At 40.3% G+C, this 23,351-nt stretch overlaps 1 protein-coding gene and 1 pseudogene across 1 annotated transcript in view; both read right to left on the reverse strand.

Annotated features, from left to right (window-relative positions):
- The window catches only part of ADAMTS9 (ADAM metallopeptidase with thrombospondin type 1 motif 9), a 161,909-nt gene that overhangs the window by 56,635 nt on the left and 81,923 nt on the right, over positions 1-23,351 (reverse strand). Inside the window, exons 24-27 of the mRNA XM_054595028.1 lie at positions 23,105-23,272; positions 21,058-21,327; positions 16,271-16,432; positions 13,967-14,143 (exon numbers count right to left, since the gene is read on the reverse strand). Coding sequence (XP_054451003.1) covers positions 13,967-14,143; positions 16,271-16,432; positions 21,058-21,327; positions 23,105-23,272 — 777 coding nt within the window. The remainder of the gene's footprint in view (positions 1-13,966; positions 14,144-16,270; positions 16,433-21,057; positions 21,328-23,104; positions 23,273-23,351) is intronic.
- LOC129088478 (tubulin beta chain-like) lies at positions 1,724-6,637 on the reverse strand (annotated as a pseudogene).

Consider the following 23,351-nt stretch of genomic DNA (forward strand, 5'->3'; position numbering starts at 1 on the left):
TATGGCCATCGTTAGTGACCTTTTTGAAGAAGAAGAGCTGAGACTGATTTTCCTTCTCAAGCCAGGAGATGTATCACCTAAATGTTCTCTGATCCACCAATCTTAGAGTTCAGCCTGCTATTGAGTCTCTATATGTATGTGTGTGTGTGGCATAGGATGATTTGGAAAGTGGAAAAAGGAGATATGGAGAGGCAGAACTTAAGAAACTTTCTTTCCCAGAAGTTCATGTACTGAAAAGCCAAATTAATGCCACTCATCTGGAAAAGCAGACCATCTATGTATGGCTTCCTCTGATGGGCTAAAAAACCCCAAAACAAATAGGTGGGGAAGTAACTAAGAACGAGAGCTGATGATCTCCACAATGTAATGATTTATCTTCCCTGAGAGGAGGAAGAAGACAAGTTTATAATTTCAAAGACTCTCTGGCTTAAAAAATAGGGATTGTTATCAAACATATTTAGGAAATGCTGCAGACTGTACATGAAAACGTGAGAAGAAAAGTTGTGTAAGAAATCCATAAAATTACGGGGATGGGGGTGACATTATTGCCTAGGGGACATTTGGCAATCTGAAGATATTTTTGGTCAGCACAACAAAGAGAGTATGCTATTGGCATCCAGTGGGTATAGGCTAAGGATGCTGGCAGACATGCTACAGTGCACAAATCAGCCCCACAACAAAGAATCATCTGGTTCCAAATATCAGTAGTACTGAGGTTAGGAAGCCCTGCTTCACATCTGTTTACAAGCCATGGAATACTTTCTGTACTACTCACTGTCTCAGTCCTGAGTCAGAAACCCAGTCTGCTGTTCCTTAGATAAAATGTGAACTAGGATTAATCCTACTCTTAACCCCTACTCCCCAATCTAAATATTCAACTCTGACACCAATTCCTAGATATAGTCGGATCGCTGCATATTTCAGATTCTATCATGGATGAGGGAGGTACTGTTTGTTTGAAATGTAAAATTAAAGGAAACATGCACATGTGAACTGTCAATGTTATCAGAGTGATCCATGTATAACATGCTGGAGTAAGTTTGGTTTTCTTAGAGATGTCTGTTCTCACGTATGCCTTTCTTTCCAAAGTTGGTCACTCCTGTGGATGTTGCCAAGAGTGCCTGTGGGTCACCATGGGCACATTTGCGTGCTTTTACAACTTCCCTTCCTCCTCCAAAAAAAACAACGAGTGACGCTGCTTGTTGGTTTGCAAATTCAGAATCTCGTGAGACAACTTGGAGGCCCTGACCTTTTAGCTTATCCTTGAGAATCTTCGACTGACTTTGATGGCTTCCAGGGATCCCACACATAATATTTAATGAAAGACTTAACTCTCCAGAGACAAGTGCTTTCTAATAGATAACCAGTGTCATTCCACAGGGCTTGCCACTGTACCTTCAGCTTCGACTTTTCACTATGAGCCCTCCCTCTCTTCACCAGATGTCTACACAGGATTTCTCAGTCTTGGCACTATTTGAACATTTTGGGTGAGATAATTCATTTTTGTTGGGGGCTATGCTCTGTATCTTAAAATGCTCAGCAACATCCCTGGTTTCTTTTTTTTTCACTATGAAAATGCTTTAATGGTGGTGCCTGTACAGCATGTGATATCAAGACAGGCAGAAGAGCAGGTGCACACAGTGAGACAGGGCTATCAGAGGACAGGCTGTGAGTGAATGAAGAGTTTTCATGGCTTCCACACTTTCCTGGGTACCAGATAGCTCTAGGCTACCTCCTCCTCTCTCTCCTCCTCAAACTTGCCCTCCTCCTCAGCTGTGGTATCCTGATACTGCTGCTCCTCGGACCCCAGGGTGTTCATGCTGCTCTCGGCCTCGGTGGACTCCATCTCATCCAGGCCCTCACCCGCGTACCAGGGCAGGAAGGCCTTGCACCAGAACATGACCATGAACTGCTCTGAGATGCACTTGAACAGCTCCTGGGTGGCTGTGCTGTTGCAGATAAAGGTGGTAGACATTTTTGGCTCCCAGGCTGGGATGTCACAGTCAGCCGTTCTCATATTATTGGGGATCCACTTGACAAAATAGCTGTTGTTTTTATTCTGGATGTTAAGTATCTGCTTGTCCACCTCCTTCATAAGCATGCGGCCCCCGAAAACAGTGGCCCCTGTCAGGTAGTGCAGTGGGGTAGGGGTTGCAGGCGGCCACCATGTTCTTAGCATCGAACATCTGCTGGGTGAGCTCAGGGACCGTCAGGGCCCAGTACTGCTGGCTGCCCTGGCTGGTTAACGGGCGGTGAAGATGAGTATGAAGAAGTGCAGGTGGGGGAAGGGCACTATGCTGACAGCCAGCATTGAGCTGGCGAGGGAAGTGTGCAGACAGGTGGTAACCCCACTCATGGTGCTGACACCAGGTGGTTCAGGTCACCATAGGTGGGTGTGGTCAGCTTTACTGATCTGAAGCAGAGGTCATACGGGGCCTTGTTGTCACTGCAGTAGGTCTTATCTGTGTTCTCCACCAGCTGGTAGACTGAGAGGGTGGCATCGTAGGGCAACTTGGGCGAGGGTGCCACACTGAAGGTGTTAATGCACCTGTCTGGGTGCTCCTCCTTGTCTTGCTGATGAGGAGGGTACTGGTCCCAGACCCAGCCCTGCCCCCTACCCAGGGAGTGGGTTAGGTGGAGGTCACAGCTCTCAGCCTCCTTCAACACTCCAGTACCAAGTCAACAAACTCCACACCTTCTCTGTAGTGCCCCTTGGCCCAGTTGCTCCTGGTACCCCTCTGGCAAAAGACAAAATTGTCCAGCCAGAAGATTAAGTGCCCCAAGTGCACAGAGTCCAGGGTGCCCAGCTCCAGGTCCATGAGCATGGGGTGCGGGGCACAAACTTGCCACCAGTGGTCTTGCTACAGTACACATTGATCTACTCCAGCTACAGTTGCTGACCCTGTGGTATGTGGCAGTAGGGTGGATGCCATGCTCATTGCTTATCACTTCCCAGAACTTAGCACTGATCTGGCTGCTGCGCTGGCCGGCCTGCAGATAGGTGCACAGTCTCCCTCACAGTGACGGTGGCGGCAAGTGTGGAAAGACGAAGCAAGAGCCCAGGAGTGGAGCGCAGAATGCTCAACATCCCTGGTTTCTAATCACTAGAGGCCAGCAATATCCAGAACTCATCTGTGACAACTAACAATATCTCCAGACATTGCTCAGTGTCCACTGGGGGTGGGAGTGAGGGTAAAAATCACTTCCAATTGAGAACCACTGAACTATCCAGAGGTTTTGAGAAAGTCCTTTACCAAGTTCTCAAAACTGAATTGGTTTTAATTGACAGGTTGAGGCACACAGAGCCTCTTTTTGAATGGCCTGCTGAACATTTGACTGGGGAGCGAGCAGTGGATAGAAAATAGAGGAGTCTGTATAGGTACAAGTAGCTACTGACAAGACTTGCCATGAAAGTGTGTATTTCCCTGGGAAAGGGGGAGGAAAAAGAAAAACAGCATTCCCAGAGGCCTTTCATTTTAGTTTCCCAGGTGGGAGGAGTTGAAGGGGGAGGAAGAAAGAAGGAGAAGAGAACGCCACAGGAAAAAACCCAATAAAAAACAAGGGAAGGTTCTGTTTATGCTGAGCTCTGGCTAGAATACTCAGTTTTATTATGATGTTACAGCACAGATCTGAGATTGAAAACAGCTTTGTAAAATGTGTCAAAAATTTTAAAGTCATGAAATAAGTCCAGACTTACTCTTCACTTCCTTGTGAAGTAAAATATACTCTTAACATATTTATGTTTCTCTAAGAAAAATTTTAAAATAACCTACTTTGAAAATTTTCAAATTTAAAGAGAAATGGCAAGAGCATACCAAAGAACTCTCAAGCCCCTTACCCAGATCCCCCAACTACTAACATTTCACCACATTTACTCTTTCCTACCTATATGTACACATACATATGCCAATATTATTTTGTCTTTTCCTGGACAATTTGAGAGAAATTTGTAGACATTATGTCCCATCATCTCCAAAACACTAGTTTCTCCAGATCAAGGTCACTCTTCTACATAAATACCGTATAAATGCCCAAGTCAGGAAATCACTATTGATACAACACCATCGTTCAATCCTATGGATTATTTTTAAATGATTCCTTCCTATGAATTAACCCTTATTTCCCCATCTCTAGGCTAATGTAATAACAATATCAGCTCCTGAGTAGCTGGGCTCATTCATTCATTTCTATATTGTTTACAGGTATGCCCGCAATGAGAAAAGCAGGAGGTTTGAACAGTGGGCCTCATCAGCCCAAAGGAAATTACGGTTTGGGTGAATTAAATAAATGATTTGGGAAACAGGTTTTTCACTTGAAACATAGTGTCTATGTCTACATTTCTTCCTCTGTCCATCTAAGAAAAAGGAATCAAATCCACTCTTTTTTTCTTGTTATATTTTCCCTCCCTACATTTTACACATATGCAAGTCTTATCACTCCCAACCATAAGCAAGTCTTATCATTCACCTGCCACATGGACCAGGAAAGACAGCAGCAGTGGGGGAATGAGGGTGAAGACAAGAAGAGAATGCAAGGCCAGAACTCAGAACGATTGCCTGTCCTACCAGTGGGAATGAGTAAGACTTGCCAAAAGCAGAGTTCAACTCCTGTAGCTTAGCTTCAGCTCCAGAAATAATTTGGGAGATATCCCAGTGCAGTTAATTTGTTTTACTTTAACCAGAGATTTATAAAATGTAAGATAACATTTTAATTTCATCCTTTCAGAGTTTACTTGTAGCATGATACCATATATGTTCTACAACAAGCCTTATCACCACAAACGCCTTTAAAATCCCTAGCTGGCTTTAACAGAGGCTAATTTATCATCCTGATTATCTATATATCTACTGAATAAAGAAAATACTTAGATTTATTACCTTGAATTATTGTATTTCTTTTTGTATATTAAAATGTCAGAAATATCACCTAATGTGTGCTTACTCAGTACTTTATGCTTTCCCTCCCTCAGAATCTTCTAGAAGGCCCAAATTTTGCTCTTTACTGCTTGGTTTAATCTTAAAAGAAAAAATTTTTCTTATATTCATCCCCTTAGAGCTCTGAGCAAAATTTGTAAATGGCTTAATAATTCCAGAATGTTTCAAGTAGTTACAACCTGGGAAGGCAGAAAATCTGAAATTGCAGGCATCCTATTTCCACAGAAGATGCATTTCACCAACTAAACAGCATTCTGAGGAGGTTATACCTTGGTTAATACCAGGGGTTTGAAAGGCAGGAATCCCTGGTTCAAATTCTGCATCAGCTACTTCCTATCAGTGTGACGGACAACCAACTGGTCAATTTTTCTGATGGTGCTAACTTCATCAAATAGAGAAGGTTAAATTAGATTATGTTGGTGAACTACTTTGCATAATTCCTAGCAAAAAGTAAATGTTTCAAAGTGTGATTGTTACAATAAAAAAACAAAGTCCTCCCTAAAATTATGGAGGGAAATGTGGTAGACGGTTAGATAGACATGAGCGGAGGAAGATGAGCCCGGTACAGAAGGGCACCAGGGCAGGAAGGCCTGGGTGCCTAGCAATGCACAAAATGGGGAAAACAAGATCTCATCCCTAGGGTAATCTTTCCTCCCCTAGCAATATCACTGGTCATGTGATTTAGACCCCCTGACCTTTCCTATCGCTGGTCCTGTGGTTCAGACCCTCTCCTGACCTTTCCTATCACTGGTCATGCAGTTCAGACCTTCCCCTGACCTTTCCTTCCCTGGCATGACACTAGTCATGCAGTAGACCCCTTGGAGGAGGAACAAAGGGGCCGAGGGGTGGCCTCATGCGACTCCCATGCGGGCCCTTGCATGAGCACTGCCTCAAGCATTAACCCCTAGGGGTAACATCTAGGTCTCAGTTGTGTTTCCACTCCAGGCCCAGAAAAGCAGCAAAACCAGACAAGGGATGCCGTGGCTGACAGCAGGGCCAGCTGCATTGACTCACGACCCCCTGCCCTGGTCCTGACCAATCAATCAGTGGAGACCATGGCCCTTAAAGGACATACCTGGAAAGCTGATGAATATTCTATTGAGATCTTCCCCTGGGACCTCCCCTAAAACTCTGCCCTTAAAAGCCCTTAGGATGGAGGACCCAGCACACTCTTCCTCTTGAGGGCACATCCACGTTTTTCCTGTCCCTCTCTTACTCCCACCACCCCCACTCCCTGTCTGTTACCTTTCCCCTTCTTTCTCCTAAGTTCCAAGGGCCCTTCTTTTGCTTCTATAACTTCTTTCCTGACCTCATAACTTCTTCTATCTCTGTGACTTTTAAATAAACTTTTTTTTCTTTATAGTTTGAATCTTGACTCTGAAGTCTTTCTTAGCCAGAATTCAAGTACCAAGGTGACTGAACCAAGGTCCAGTCTGACCCCACTTGTCTAACATCTGGTGCTGTTTTCCCCACCAACAGAAAAACATTATGCAAATTTAAAGGAGGGAAAAACTGCTCTTTGTGGATAACTGGAGCTATCCATTCATCTATGTTTTGAGATATTTCAGAGGACAGTGGCTCAGGGAGAATTTTTTGAATTATTTCCCATTTTAGTGCACAGACAACCTAAGAGTAAGCATAATGAATTCATAAGAGCTTTTAAAAAACAAAATACCTGAATGGTTTAGTTTAATTAAGGACATTGCCCTAAAGGAAAAAACAAACAAACACATTTTATCTGGCCACTGGAAAAGGGAATTAATGACATCATCGGTCAATTTGTAACCAATTTTGTTGCATACATTTTAATTTCTGGGGGGCATCAGTACGGAATATGAATGTGAATTGACCCATAAGGGTTTCCTTAACATTGTGGAGGCTAAGTTTTGGGAAGTGAAATGATGACAATTACAGTGGTGGAAGAGACATTGCCTCAACTCTGCTTCTTCTGAAGTGTCTTTGAAACTGAGGCCTGCAAAGCTAATCAGCTCAACCTTCACCTACTGGGCTCAGCGAACGTGCAAAGATGTCTTCCTGAAACTTCTCCCTCAAAGAAGGGATGATCTCTTGGAATTCAAGCTCCTACAAGGTGGCTACTTGGTGGTTTCCATTTTTGCCTTCTCCTAAAAAGCATCAATCAAGCCTTGCCCTTTCAGCCCACTGAACACAAACATTCTTTCTCCTTAACTGAACTTACTGCCATGATGAACTTGAACTCTGAGATGCACAAGAGGAGCGTTTGTTTTAACAGCTGTTTTTACACTTGAGGTTACTACTCTCAAGACAGCTGGTTCTGATAGCCTCTCTTTTTTATTGTCCTGTTTTTTTCCTAACACCCAGCTGTCAGAGAACACCCACTGAAGTGTTTTAGAACAAAGGCACAACACAGAAGGATGGCAAGAGAATGCCACTCATTGCAGGGAAGGGTGTCCTACGTAGGGACCCTTATATGCTGACACAGGGTTTTTCTTCCCAACTTATTTTATAAGTTTATTGACTTCTCTGCTAGTTTATTATTACTTGCTAAAAAGGCACTGTTGCCTGAGGTTTCCCTGCCCAGTATGGTAGCCACCAGTGGCAGGTGGCTGTTCGAATTTAGAGTAATTAAAATTAAATTCAATTCAAAACGCACTTCCCTGTGGAACTTAGCCACATTTCAAGTTCTTGGTAGTAGCCCATGTGGCTAGTGGGTTCCATATTGGAGAGCAAAGATAGAAAACATTTCCATCATTGTAGAAAGTTTCTGGGCTGCGTTGGCCAAAGCATAACCTCTTTCTAAGAGGAGAAAAGAGGATGCAGATTTGGCTAAGAAAGATGGCTTTGTAGAGTCAGCCTATATTGATTATCTTCCATACAACTTCCTGCACACTTTTTTTCTAGGCTACCTATGTTCTATTTTATAAATTTCTGGAAAGGAAAGTTGTGGTCATTAAAACCATCCATGAAAATGATATCAGTTTAGGGGAAACAAGAAGAAGCAAAGGTGGTGGGTGGCAATGCACACATCCAGATCTTGTTGTACCCAGTGAGTAACAACAGGGGGAACTCGCTCTTGGCTACAACTTCCCACATGTGTGTGAAGGCTGAGAACTGCAGTAGGGAGAGGCAGCCAGACAGGCCCTCCACTTATCCTGGCTTTCGGACCACTGAACTCACTTCTGGGCTCTAGTGTGAAAGTGAATAGAAACATATTCCCTGCTAGGAGGTTTTTAAAGGCTCCATGCCATCAGCCAGGGGGCATTCATCTCTGAAAATTTAAAAGGAATGATAGGGTCGATAATTTGTATTTATTAAACAAAGTTCATGAGCAGTCATAAAGATGGATATATATGGGCAAAAGCAGGTTTACAGTTGTGAATATGTGAAACAGTTTATTCTTGTACTATTAATTTATTAATTATTGTATTATTTATTATTAAGTAATTTTGTCAATCTCTGTATAAATATCCTAATAGCAATATGTATTTTTATTTTTATGGTTGTAGTGAGGCTGCCAGGAAAGAGTCTGTTCTTTAATTACATGTGTAATTTTATTCTTTTAATGCCAAATTTTCTCTTTCTCCACTAGAATGAATAGCTCTGACTTGTTTATTGCTATATCCTTTGCACTTAGAACAGTGCCTGGCTCACAGAAGGCACATAAAAAGTATTTGTTGAAAAACAAATGACTTTTATTTTTTAAGGAATGACACAGTGTTTTTTTACTTTCCCCTCATAAAATAAATCTTCCTCGATGGCATTTACTAATCAGGATTGCTGGCCAGCCAATTAGACTTGGACTCAACCTCTGCCTCCCACCCCACATTCCAGTCTCCAAAGCCTTCCATTGCAGAAGGGCGATTCTCTGAAGTGCGTCAGCACGAGGACCTCCACCCCCTCTCAGAGTCTCAGAACTCCAGCCCCTGCCCCACTCCTGCTCTCACCTGTGAACTTTTTAAAACTGTAAAAGTAGAAATATGTCAAGCAATCACAAAATATCAGCTGTCAGAAGGCATGTAATCACTATAAATACTAGGGAAAAAAAGGTCAGCTAGGATTTATGTCCAATGAGACAGATGCAGGCCAGTGCTGGGCTTGTTCTGTACACATTTTTAGAAGGGTGGTTTACAGAGTCTTAATCTACACAATTCAGAACAAATTTAATAATTTTACATGTTGCAATATTTTGATTTAAAAACTATCTTAATTTTTATATTCCATATTGATAAGCCAAATAATGTGCTTCTTATTTCTTTTTTAAAAGGCATGAAGAAGTATGCTTAAGATGTGTCTTTGTTGTAAAAAATTCTCATATTTATAAAATATGTATATGCATTTAGTGTGATATTTCTTAGGGTCAAATCTTTACATCATGCTTCTAATCTGGCTAACATGATATCTTTAAAAGGAAAGAGAGATGAGTTTTGCCATTCCCTCAACATAAGTAGTTGTTTGAAGTGTTAATAACTGCTGGTTATGGGAATTTACCAATAATAGTACTAAATTTAGATTTTTGGTCAGCGGAGTGAGGTGGGCAGTCAATGTTAGCTCAATAATGTTGAGGTTACATGGAGTTTGACTGTTAGGCATACATTTTATTGAATATGAACAGGAGTTTAAATATTTCATTGTGAATATAGGTTGTTTGTTTCTATCAAAATATGCAGGATTAATAGTTAGCATACTGACATTGAAGTCTCATCACTAAAATAGATTATCATACAGTCAAATAAATTCATAAACACACTTCCATCACAGGGTAACATGGGGGTTGAATGTGATATGTATCTGCTTAACTTGGCTTGGTACATCGTTAATACTCAGTAAATATTAGCTAGGATCATTTGCTTTCAAGAGTTATTAGTTTCACCTTATAAAGTTATAAAGTTATTATTTTCACTTTATTCAGAACCTTATAAAAAATGTCAAACTCATAAAAACTCCCTTACTTTGGTCCTTTCACCCTCAACTACCATAATAAATTATAATAAAAACTGGAGGCTCAGTAGGGGAATGTGGGATCAATAGGAGTCTGGGCTCATCTTTATGATTTACAATTTTTTGAAAAGTGTGGCTCTCTTAAAAGTTACAAGCTTATTGTTACAGTATTTTCTTTATTTTTCTTCACCAAGAAATGCTTTCTGAAATGTACTGCAGGTGAACAAATAACAGAATTGACAAATGTTGAAGTATTTTACTGTTATCTGAACACAAGGAATGAGGCATAATGAAATTTATGCACTTGGGTGAGCTCTTTTCTATACCTAGCTCCCCTTACACATGCAGAATCATCTCTTCTAATCACTCATTATGTCTTCTGGCTATGTTTTATCATTATCTACAAATTCAATAAATGGAGGATTAATATTTCATAGTTCAGACTCAATAAATAAGGACAACAGTATTAGAAAAGAAAAAAACTCAACAAATATTAAGCCTCATATATTTTTGTTTATATCACTAAGCATCATTTCCAATTCAAAAATATTTTTTAAGCTGTCCCTTTAGATTATACGTTTTAAACTATCCAGTTACATAAAGTTTGCCATTTGGCTACTCAGATTTGGAGAGTGATGGTACAGGTGGGAGGCATACAAAATTAAAGTGTATCTTTTTAAAACCAAAAGAAACATACAAATGAACTTCTAATTCACATAGCTTATTTGCCTGTACAGTCTGCTGATAAACACTGATTTTTAAACACTGCATACAAAATTAAATAACAGAAAAATAAATTATACTTTATTATATAAACACAGAAATCTGTACTGCTCAAAATATTCAGATAATACTAGGCTTGGCTGCTTAAAGCTGTATTCAGAAAATATGACAGTGATATTTACAGTCTATTTTTTGCTAGAGAGAGATGCAGTGAGGTGGTAAAATAGCTAATGTCAAACATTTCCTCTTTCTGCCTACAAGAGCTACAAACTTTAATATGAAAATGAGGTAGACAAAATTCATAAGTCGGCCACGCAAAAACAAAAGCACAGTCCCTTCATGAAATCATAAATTCTCAGTGTCTGGATCAACAAGCATTATTCCAAAGCACCTAAAGCAAGGCTCAGAGAACACTTTCAGGTTTGTCATGGAGAACAAAATGAACAATTTCTCCTATGAACGATTAGTCTCCAAGATGATTAGCTAGCAGATACACAGAGCAAGGCAAAAGAGGCAGGCCAGGGGTCCAGCCGGGATGGGTGACATCCTTCACCTAGCCATCTCTTTTACTTTAATTATCTTGACCAGTCAGTGTACTCTAGAAGGCTGCGGATTTCTAATCTATGTTGAGCTGCATTTGACAGCATAGAGCTCTCCTTCCTGTGTATCCCTCTAGATGGGATGTGTGCATTCACTGAATAGTCAGCTTGTGAGGCTGACAGCAGGAGCCCGCTGAAGGGCATGTCAGTGGAAGAACCTGATTTCAAAAACAAAACAGTACCAACTAGGAGTGCAAGGACACATTAAAAATAGGACAGAAAAGGATGAATATTTGGACGATGTCTCTCACAATCCATTTATAGTAACTTGAGGTAGAACTAAGGGTCTAAAATGGGTGCTTGAACCCTGTGTTCACAGGAGCTTCAGTTTAGAGACTGGAGGCCATGCTAACAGTGATTTGGAATTTTTTTCTTTCATATTGTTCCTCAGTAACAATTGTTGAACTAGGCTGTTGCCATTTTGACTTTGGAAAAGACGCACTCACACAGTGGCAGTTAGTTCTCGACACTATTGCCAGCGTGGGAGTACTTGGGGACAGGAAGCAAGCCGCTGAAGGACTAATTGTTAGCCTTGATCTCTGATAAATCTAGTTTGCTTTTTGTTGAAAGCAACATGGTAGTACTTTAAATGTACTTTTTGTTGTTAATTTCACTTTCAGTTACTATGATGAAGCACCACAGTAGTGGCTTATGGCTATGAACACAATTCGTTGAGGTATGCTTAAATTTGGAATTACTATGAAGTTGTACCAATACATCCACAAAAATCAACATAAAAGTAAAACAAAAATCCTACAGTAACAACCTGAAAGATTGTCCCCACGCACATACATTTAAGTAATATAAATGTATCTATTTAAATAAAATGGTTTTGATTGAATTTTTTTAAAAAATCACAAAAGTCTTGCAGGAGTGGCCTTGCTCCTAGACTGCAGAGGTATTTAAATATATATTTGAATAATGATCATTTTATAAAGGTAGCTTTAAAATCATAGAGGCAGCAAAAATGTTTTTAAAACCCATGTATTTCTTTCTGTGTATAATAGATGATTAAAATCTCTATCTTTTTCTCTCTGTGTTTCAGAAAACTGTGCAGGTCCCAGAAGAACAACTATAGTTAAAAAAAACAAAAAACAAGCCTTAAAGTCTTCAGTTAAATTAAATAGCAGACTGTATTTTAAAATTTAAGCTCTTAAAATGTCTGTGGCAGACGGTGGTGATCCTGTGTAAAAAATTTTGATATGTATTTAGAAAGTGTTCAAAGAAGAGAATGTTGTGGAAACTAACATATATATTGTATATGATATGTATATAATATGTATATCAATATATAATATGTATTATATTGCATTATATTATATACATACACACATACACACCCCTGAGGCTTAGGCAACATTTTTTGCTCAAATTAAAGAAACATAACTTTTTAGAGAGCCAGCAGGCTTTTTGAAAGATAACTCTGCTCTGGCGGTGGTGTTCGCTGAGTGAATAGGGTGAAAATATAAGGGGCTCAAGGAGAAGAATTTCATGAAGAATAATATATAATAGGTGACTTAGGGAAGTTAAGAATGTCAGAGGATGTTCCTGACAGTCTAAGGTTATTTCTGACCTTTTTCAAAGTGTTCATTTTGCTGTGGAAGGCAGTGCCAATCCTGCGGACAAATGTTCCAGGTAAATATTCATCTGACCCTGATATTTCTTAAGCTCTTGAATAAAACCCTACAGCCCAGCTAAATAGTACCAGTTAAGATGATACACTAAATTCCTCTAGATTTCTACTTAATACAAAGGACAGATGTTATATAGCTAGTGTTCAGCCTTCAAATGCTGAAACCCTTGATGATGAGAAGCATCAACTGGTATTAGCCGAGCCACGTCAGTTAATCTGCTCTTCAGCTGGTTCCAGGAATGGTTAAGACTTTTCCTAGAATCATATTTAGAAAACTTATGGATATGACTTAATAGAACTTAATTTAAGCTTCAGTGCAATTACTGTATTTAAAGGAATGTTTAGTATGAAACAGCCCTAACAGCTCCATAGGTTATGGCACAACTTAGGCAAAGTATTGTTATGATATCACTGATCCTTCTGTTTGCCCAGAGCTGCCCCAGACGTTTGCATAGTGATTAGAGTGGAAACCTGTCTCACAGTGTCGACTAAGCAGACAGCAGAGGAAGCCTAGGACGAAAGCAAGAAATAGTCTCAAATGGGCTTTGTGTCTTCATGGAAGGAAGAGAACATTTCAGCCACAGTAAAAAGCGCAAGGTCACAGAGTGTACTGCTGGCTTCTTGCATACTTCAAATGATTTAAGTCTATTTTATGAATACAACTTTTGTGGTGATTGTGTTGAGAGTTGTACCCGAGTCACACAGTGGCAAATTACAGTCAATGAAGAAAACATTGCTTTGGCTTCAATAAGAAGGTATCTTCCCAAAGTCAAAACAAGCACAGCTTAGAAAAGGAAAGGATGCCTGCTATCGAGTTGTCTGCTTAAATCATTTTGTAGCTTAATAATTACATTAAGTTATTTAGTTTCTTTTAAAAAATCCCAAATATATATATATAGTCTAGTCCCTCTAGGAAAGGAAGCTACTTTTTGGCCATTGGCACCACTCCTGTATGAGGTACATGTATTCTGTAAAGTCACATTGGACATATAAAAAAATCAATTCTGTTGTATATCAATATGAAGAAAATGAAAATAATATAGTGTTTATCACACAGTTTCAAGAATGCCTTTGAGCATCTGTTGCAGAAGAATGCTCTAAAATACCTCAGGATTGGGTATATTAGATAGTCTGGTTAACAAACATTAATAGTGCCGTACCGAACTCCAAGGGCCAGCGCTCCATGCAGCATCTTGAGGACAAGCATGTGTGTTACACAGCTCACGATCTGGAGGCTTATCAAGAATTTCACAGCTCAGATCTGGAAATTGTTCACCGTTGGGCCGCTGACACACCACCAGTCTTGTTCGCAAGCCCCTACCACATGGCTTAGAACACTGCAAAAAGGAAAAGAAAGGCTACAGTTATTTTGTCTGAAGAGCCAAATTTTCTTTTCCCTAAGAAATATTCCTTATTTGAACTCTATTTTGGCACAGAGCAAGGTAAGTCTCTAGACAAAACCACACTGAGTTATTCAAAGTAATATCTACAACAGACTAGCGCTCTCTACCTCAATGGTAGGTACTATTTACTGAGTTCTCCCTCTTCACCTGCACTCAAACCGCATGATCTCATCAAGAGGAAAGAATAATTACTTGCCCTATTTTATATATGGGGCAACTAAGTTTAAAAGGGGTTAGTTAACTGGATGAAGGTCGATTTAATAACAAGTGTTTAGGATAGGATTACAGTATACAAAATAAAAAAATCAAATATCCAAAAAACCCCACCCAGTACCACATAAAGCAAATAATGACTTAGCCAGTTTTATTTCCTGGAAACTTTTAAGAAGCTGTCACCAACCTTTGGCTATTCTGTGCCTTCAATCTCCAAAGACCTTTATGATGTCAAAATATTTTACATTATCTTCAAATCTTAGAATAACTATGACTTTCCCTGAGAATGAATAAACAGTGTGATGGGAATGTTGGATCAAGTTCTGACTCCTGGCCAGATCCAAACTTCTGAGGCAGGAACAAGTTGTATTTCTTGGATAGAAAACTGATGTGCTCACATCCAGGAACACTGATATTTGGTTTCCCTGCTGTGTCAAGGCCAGATCTCCCACAGAATTCGGAATGATCTGGTCCGTGCTGAAAGCAAGCATCCCAGTGAATGCGTGTACTCTCCTGGCTCCAGTCCAATTACGGAAGCTTAATCATGGGTCCCATAGGACAAAGCTTTTTGAGGAGTTTTGGGAAAGCCATACTACATGACTCTCAAAGCCTGACTCTCCCTTCCTGCCTTTCAGCCAAGCCCTCCAGAATGACGTACTGTCAACGAAAGTCAACAAAAATCTCTGCTATGACTGCCTGTGACTACTGGGTTACGTGTATGAAACCATGAAATGTGAACATATGATTTCAGTTAGCCAGGAGGGTGCACTAATGTGCCTGTTCATCTCATTTGTCTTTTCCCCTTTCTTGGCACTGGAATCTCCAAGATGTTAACCCTCATGTTTTATTTAATAAATTTAACAGTCAAGACAAAACACTCAACAAGCTATAAATATGTGATCTCCCTGTAAATTCAAGAGAACAAAACAAGTATATAAGCCCTACATGTAATAGGGGCTCAATAGCCCATTTAATAATGATAATAATACTGATAATAATTATTATTGCTAATAATAATCATTTTTATCAAAGCAGTTAACTTTGTTTGGAGGCTATGTGAGAGGCATTGGACATGCGCCATCTCATATAGTGGTCATGAATACTATGAATTTGATGCCATTATCATACCCATTTACAGAGGAGGATATAGATGTTTGGCAAAGTTACATTTTGCCAAGGCCACAATGGCTCACATGAGCTAGGGTCGGGAATGGTACCCAGTTCTCAGTGGTTCAAATGTTCTACTGCCCTTCATCAGTCATACTGTTTAAAAAGGTCTAAAAAGTAAGAGTAGGCAACCTTTTAAAAAGGTCTAAAAGTAACAGCTGAAGAATTTCACTGTTTGAGAATATATAGCTAGTTGTTCACTTCCATGTTTAAAATGAGTCACCTTTGATAGGGAAAATAGCACCCATTCATTCTGGTTTCATCAGGGGTTTAAAATAATGGGAGACATTATGCTATGAGAGTAACAGTGTATCACAAACATCCCAAAACTATGGAGAAGATGTCAAAATTTCCATTAACTAGTTTAACACACATTGTCAATGACTTTATAAGCCTCTAATTTTTTTAACCAGCAGAGGTTACCAATTTAAACTGACATTTATCTGCATTCTTTCCTAATTTTCATCTCTATGTAATCAAGCTGTCTATATAACTGATCATACATGCACGTTTAAAGTAGCTTAGGATTAAGACAGGTCTCCTAGTTGATCTCAAATCAAGAAGCTTTAACTGGAGCTAATTCTTCTTCCTTCAAATAAACTATGAACAACAACACAGTTTGGTCAGCAAAATTACTCTGTGCTTTTTCCAAAGGATGTACAGACAGACTTTTACTCTCACCTCTCCCCAGTTACCATAAGCCCACTGAGGACAAGGCCCGGATTCGCAGGCTCTTTGCTCATCAGGTTTGATCCTCTCCACACAGTCACTTGCGGTGTATCCGTTCTCATCCTGACATACAACGACACGCCGCTGCCACCCGCCAGCACAGGTACTAGAACACTGAACACATCAGACATCAGTCAAAATGTTAATCCCCACCTCCATTTCCACTTTAGGATCACAAAAAAACAGCTGACTGAAAGGTCAAAGACAAAAGTGACAGAAATCATCCACAATGGACAGAAGGCAGTTGTGAGATGTTCCCTCCTGTGGGGTTGTTTAATGCAGAAGTCTTATAATAAACACCTGGAGGGCAGAAGCATGGCTTCTCCTTTGCACACTTCAGGCCTTGAGTAGGAGTTCAGTAAATGTCTAATGTAGGTGTTCGATAAATGCCAGTGTTCAGAAAATGTCTAATGAGTGATAATGTGTTGAGATTTCCAAAGCAGCCCTATTTACGGTCCTCCTTTATCTTCTCTGCATTTCTGACAGGTACACAAGTGTTGACTGACATCACAGTCCATTGAAAGACTCTTTTCTTTTCAAAACTCCAAGTGTTTATTTAGAACCAATATTGACTTTCCTTTCAACACAGAGGTCAAACAAATAACATGGCTCAACTAATAGCCAGTTGTGAAAGTAAGCATTCATATTAACTCATTCAGTTAAATGGAACACTGCTTCGACATCATTTTCTCACAGGTAACGAGGCCGTCTCTCCTTTCATAATAGGGTCTACTTTAGTGGATGATGGTAGCAAGATTCATTTTCTTTCTTTCTTTATATTTCCCAGTGAACTACACTGAATTTCATATGGACAAACCTCTCTTCGAATGGATGTTCAGTCTAGCACCCCTCTCATGGTCGTCACAGAATTATGTTTGCATTTCAGCTAATTTCCCACACAAGCTTCTCATAGCTCTTTTATTTATCTATATCTTGAGTGTTTTTTCCATAACTTTGTTATCTTTCAAAACTCAATGTGTTTGCCAGTATCCTTCAGTCTGACGCTTAACAGTTTGCCTATAAAATAATTGTCTAGTCCTCAAAGCAATATAATCCCCACTAGTTATCATTTCAAAATGCATTTGCAACAATGCTTTGAGTTCCAGGTTCTAATGGCTGCTTTGTGCTTTCTATTAAACCTCAGCTCACACCTGTGTTATTTAGAAATACCTGTGAATACTGCCTTTTGTTGGTCAGCTTCTTCCATATAGTGATGAGAATATATTCTGCTTACCATGTGGGACCTCAGCTCGATTTCCCTACCTATGCTTGTCAAATTATGAGAGGGTTAAAAATATATTGAGTTTAATTTTAAAATATGCTCACAGCAAGAAAATAGGTTTATGAATTCCATCTGAGAAAATATTTAGGTAATTTTTCACTTAGATAAGTTATTTATAATTCTGTCTAAGAAAATATTTAGATAATTTTTGATTTGGGTAAATTTTGAATGTTTTAAAATATTCTACCTCTATTCTCAGATGGTTCTGATATACTTACTCTAAACTTTGAAATACTTGTTTTCTACTTTTGAAACAGCTTAGTCCATAATAAAAAAAAATGCAGAGAACTATTATTTTAGTTGGCTTTGTCTGGGGACCAGAATTTAAAATGTTTGGAAGGAACTTCCATATTATAAATAGATTTGGAATATATGTAGTTTGACCCTTGAATTTTTCCCTTCATAATGAAATCTTGTATTATTCCTTTATTATGTTTCTTGTGAGTGTACAGTCCAACAAAATCGTAAACTCTTTGAGGGAGGGCTCTGTTATAACTCATATCCCTATTAACTCCCCCAGCACTGGTCACAGGATTTATTGCCTGGTACCATTAAAGTTTCTGAAAGCAGCAGTTCTATAGGCCACATTCTACCTTCTCTTCAATGTGGCCTATTGGAGCAAGGATGGATACCTGATCCAAGGCCAACAAATCCACAGCTGCCCATTGACCAATCTGATGCTTCCTCCTGAGGATCTGACCAAAGAGATGGAGATAGTACTCAGCTGGGGCCAAGCAATTGAACTGCACGGCCTGAAAGTGCACTGCACAGTTCCAAACCCACGGTCAGCATAGGCCTTTATCCTCCCACACACAGGTTCCGTGTTGTACCTGATCTTCTCTAGGTTCACTTTGTCTTTTTCTGATTAACAGGGATTCTTAGTTCAATGCCTATGTTGCAGAATTTCACTCCACACTTCTTTTGTTGACAACTTTCCTATGTTCTTTAGATGACATATTTTTCTAGGTAGATATTTCTTTGATCAAACCCTGCATCTGTCATCCCCACTGGACAAAACAAAGGTAAATGGCCTTTAGAGAAGCAAGAGGTTTATGGACATCTGCTATTCTTACCTTCCTCATATACTCGCCCTACATCTGGCAACCCAATTTTCCTGTAAAGAACAATTCATCCCCCAGTGGATGCCACCTTGGAGGGATTGTCTATTACAACACTATGCCCTGCCCTGGACAAGGTGTGAGCAAGTGGAACAAGCTGGACAATCAGACTTTCCCGGGAATTTGAATCCTGAGTAGAGTAATTCAAGGGTGGTTCAGAGGTAAAAGGGATTCTTTAAGACAGAAACTCTTTAAAAAGCTATCCTTTAGTTACTGCTCCACCTAGAGCAGGATTTGGCAAACCACAGCCTGGGAGCCAAACCTGGCCCACCACCTGTTTTTATAAACAAAGTTTTATTGGAACACAGCCATGCCCATTCATTTACTGTCTATGCCTGATTTTGTGTTACAGCAGCAGAGCTGGTTAGTTGTGACAGAGACTGTATGCTCCACACAGATCAAAATGTTTACTATATGGCCTTTTGCAGAAAAAAATTGGCAAGCCCTGAGCTATATCCCTGAAGGAGCACTGGTCTCTGCTTGTACTGGGGCTAAATGAACAGTTTTGTTTGTTTTGCTTTCAATTGAAAGAGTCAGTTTCATTTCTTTTGCTTGCAACCAGAGACCCATAAGTGATTACGCATGGAAAACCTCATACAGGGTTTAAGTTTATGCAGAAGTTTACTGTAAAATGAGGTTCTTACTCCAGAATCCAGTGTAAACTGGAGATTCCCATTCTTTAGTGTTTATGATTTGTTGCTGCCTTTTCTGCCACAGAAGGCACTCACATACAGTCTGTGTGCCGAGTCATGCAAGGATGCACGCACATCCTGCATGCTCCTGGGAAATGGTCAGGCATGATAAGTCGGGCCTGGAAGATCATATAGTCCAAATTAAGCCTTACTTAAATTAGAAAAAAGAGATCCCCAGACAAAAAAACAGGCACAACATGGAGAAAAATGGTGTTGCCCATTGCTGTAAAAAGGTTACCTAATGCCCCCTAATTTGGAATTCTGCTAGGGGCAGAATCATTCAATCTCAAAGGAACGCATCATTCCTAAATGCAGTCCTAAATAAGAGCCGCTTTAAAATGTTTTTTAAAAATTTCTTGTGCTATCACTAGAATACATATAATTTTTCAATCAGAAAAATTGTGAGACATCTAGTGATTACTTCCCTTAGTCATTCTTTGATTTCTCAGAACCAGTCACTTCTGAGCCAGGCTAAGGAGCACGAAGAGGAAAGCAAGCCAGGAGGATGAGATGCCGAAGGTCCCTATAACTTGGCACATATAAAATGGACAATTGCAAATGCACAGGGGCTAATAAGAACTCCTAGGAAAGTAGGTTTGATTTACTGAAACGACCACATGAAAAACAGTCTCTTTCTAATTCTTTTTAGTCCTAAATAATTAAACACAATTAGCAGTACTAGAAGGAAACAGAAAGTAAACAATTAAAAAGAAGACCCTGGAGTGATAAATAAACCTCTAACTCATGCCAGCCAGGGTCTGCCCTCCCTCAGCCTGCCTGCAGTTCCATGAAACATGGCCAATATTCCACAACGTAACTATTTTTTTAGGAAAATTATTTAGTAAAATGTTAAAAACATTCAAAAGCATATTTTTCCTTTGAATATTAAATATTTTTCATGGTCTTCCTATTTTGAAGGACAATGGTAATGACAAAGATTATTGCTGACACCTCTTAAGGTCTTGCTCTGTGGCAAGCACAGTGTAAAGCACTTTATTTGCATCATTGCATTTAATTCTTACAAAAGCCAGAATTATGGTTGACTTTGTTTTACAGATGACAAAACTGAGGCTCAAAGAGGAAAGGGGACCTGCAAAAGTCCACCAGCTACAGGGTACTTCTCCTCTAAGCACAGCTTTTACCTAGCCTCATGTGTCTCCCCACCCCCATCCAGGACCATGACCTACTGCTACAAATTACACAGCAATCGTGCCACTTTGACACTGCAGTCTTCTGGAAAATAGTGAGAAGGAAAATGACATTCATTAAGAGCTCCCTTTGAGCAAAGTTCCTCTGCCTTTTTAATTTCCCTTCAGGTAAGAACTGCGAGTGTCTCTGCCTCTAGGCTCACTCCCCACAGCCTTCACAGCACCTTCCAGGAGGCCACCTGATCTTGTCATCTGGCAGTGACCCACCCCCCTTCTCCACCCAGTTAAGGTCGCTTATAGGTGCATGCAGACAGCATCGTGTGGCACTTTCTTAGGGACTGCAATTAACCCACTGCAGATGACCCCAAACCAGATGAATATGTATGTCAATCCCTTGAGAAAAAAATGCTTCAAAGGTGTTTCTAGTTTCTCTTTCCCCCGAACGCTGCCTCCAGTAAGAGAGAAGGCAAGTTAGGAAAAGACCTCAGTAAATACTTACTGCTCCCCAGGGGCCAGTCCTCCACTGGTTTCCACCAAGCACATGGGTTTGGCTAGGGCTGAAGCTCCTGGGGTGATAACCCACATTTTGGAAAGGGTGCTGAGCCAGGACACTGTCCGGGGTCCGTTGAGGACATGGTGACATGAAACAGTCCTGGTTGGTTTCTGGGATATAATCTGGGTCACACTTGCTTTGATCAATCACATGGTCGCTGTAGTTGACACATACCACTTGCCGGGTTGTTCTACCTTGCCCACATGTCACAGAACACTACGTTGAATGTTCAGAAAGAGAAAGGGCTGGTCATTCAGCAGTCATAAATTCATGAATGCACATTTTTTGTAAAGTACCCACTACTTACCAGGTTAATCAGGTCAAAAACCTTGGTGTTATCCTTGATCCCTCCCTTGTCTTCCTACCTCATAGCCATTTCACTGAGAAACTGAATAAGCTCAGTGCCCAGAATACACACTTTTCATCACCTCCACCATCACCCCTCCAGTCCAAGCCATTACCTTCTTTTGCCAGAATTATTGTAATGGTCTTCCATGTGGGCTCCTGCTTATAACCTTGATCCCAGCCCCCAAGCCTGCCATCTACATATCACAAACAGTGACTCCCACAAACTAAAGTCAGATCATGTGGCCCCCCAAATCACTTTGGATGCTATCGAATGTCCAAAGTCCTTACTTGAACTGGTGGACACCAATGATATGGTCACTGGCTCTCTCTTTCACTCCCCTCCTGCCATCCTCCATCACTGCATTTCAGCCACACTGGCCTTATGGGTGTTTTTTTCAGCAGGCCAAGAATGCTCATATCTCAGGTCTGTGAATCTGCTGTACCTTCCGCTGTACCACAGGAACATCCACGTGGCTTACTCCTCACTTCATTTAGTCCTGCTCAATCAATGCCAGCTCCTTTCTGACTACCCTGTCTGAAAGTCCATCCCATCTTTCTCTATGCCATTCTGCTGGACTTTAATACTTATCAATACCTGTTGCTATATCATATATCTATTTCTTTATTTTCTTAGCATCCAGAATCTTCATTGGACTAACCTCCATGAAGACAAGGACTTTATTATTTGTTGCTCACTGCCTTTTGTACAGTGAGCTTTAACAAAAAACGGGTGAGTAAACAGCTATATCTGATGTATGTACGTATGTCTGGAGACTCAAGGCATGAGAATGAGATTATCTACCATTTATTGAGCACCCACTTTGGGCTAAATATTTAACATATATAATCTCAAATAATCCCCACAACATTCTTGAAGACAGGTATTTTTTGGCCTTCTTTGAAGAGCAGAAGAAACGAAGGCTCAGATTTTAACCAGACAGCTCAAGGTCATGCAGCCAGTAAATGTCAACATCTGAATGTTTACACAGCTCTCTTTGAATCCACCTCTCAAATTTTATATATATGTTATGATATCTATTAATCTCCATTTTCCTTATGATGTCTCCTTACCTGTTCTAAACTTTGTACTTCCTGGACTCTGGTTTTGACAAGGCAGAAAGCAGGAACTGCCTGAGACAAAGGTTTTTCTAATTTCACAAAATCCCATAGATGGTGCTTGGAGTGCATAGAAGCTGAGTACAAAGCACTCGATGAAGATTCTCACCTTTTACTCTTGGCAGCAAAGCCAAGAGCCACTGGACTGAGGGACCATAGGATGCAGGAGACACCCAGATTCAGGGTGAAAGGCCATCTTCTTACTCCTTCCTCCATCTTTGCCATCTTTGTTATCCTGCACACCTACTACATTCTGATGTGACTCAATTAAGACTGGCTTTCCAATGAGCCCAACAGGACAGGCGCTTAAGTAGATTTTAAATTGATTTACATGTTTTTTTTTAAATGTGCATTTCTTATACATCTGGCTAAAATTTAAACCAGCTGCACATATATGAAGAAGAATAATTTAAATCCCAATCCAAGTCCAATTATAAAATATTACCCGTGGACATCTGAGACCTGTTGCTAGTCATCCCCTTTATTGCACCCCAGTCCTCTCCCAATCCCAAAGAATGCACTTGCTTACAGGGCTCCAGTCCAAAGCCTTCCACTGGCCACAGGGAGTCACAAAACATTCTTCCTCTGCCACTGGTCTAGGCAGGGTTATACAGGCTCTCTCATCAGCCACGGAGCCGTCCTCATCCCGGCAGCTGACATATCTCATCTGGGTACCTTTTCCACAAGTGGCTGAGCACTGGGTGTTGGAGTAAAATAATGTAGAAATGTTATTTGAATCAGTTGCTAACTGGACAGCAATCCATTTTCTGGTCAAG

The sequence above is a fragment of the Pteronotus mesoamericanus genome, unplaced genomic scaffold (genome assembly GCF_021234165.1).
Source record: "Pteronotus mesoamericanus isolate MK-2021 breed Mesoamerican mustached bat unplaced genomic scaffold, CSHL_Meso_final scaffold_54, whole genome shotgun sequence".
NCBI classification, from domain to species: domain Eukaryota; kingdom Metazoa; phylum Chordata; class Mammalia; order Chiroptera; family Mormoopidae; genus Pteronotus; species Pteronotus mesoamericanus.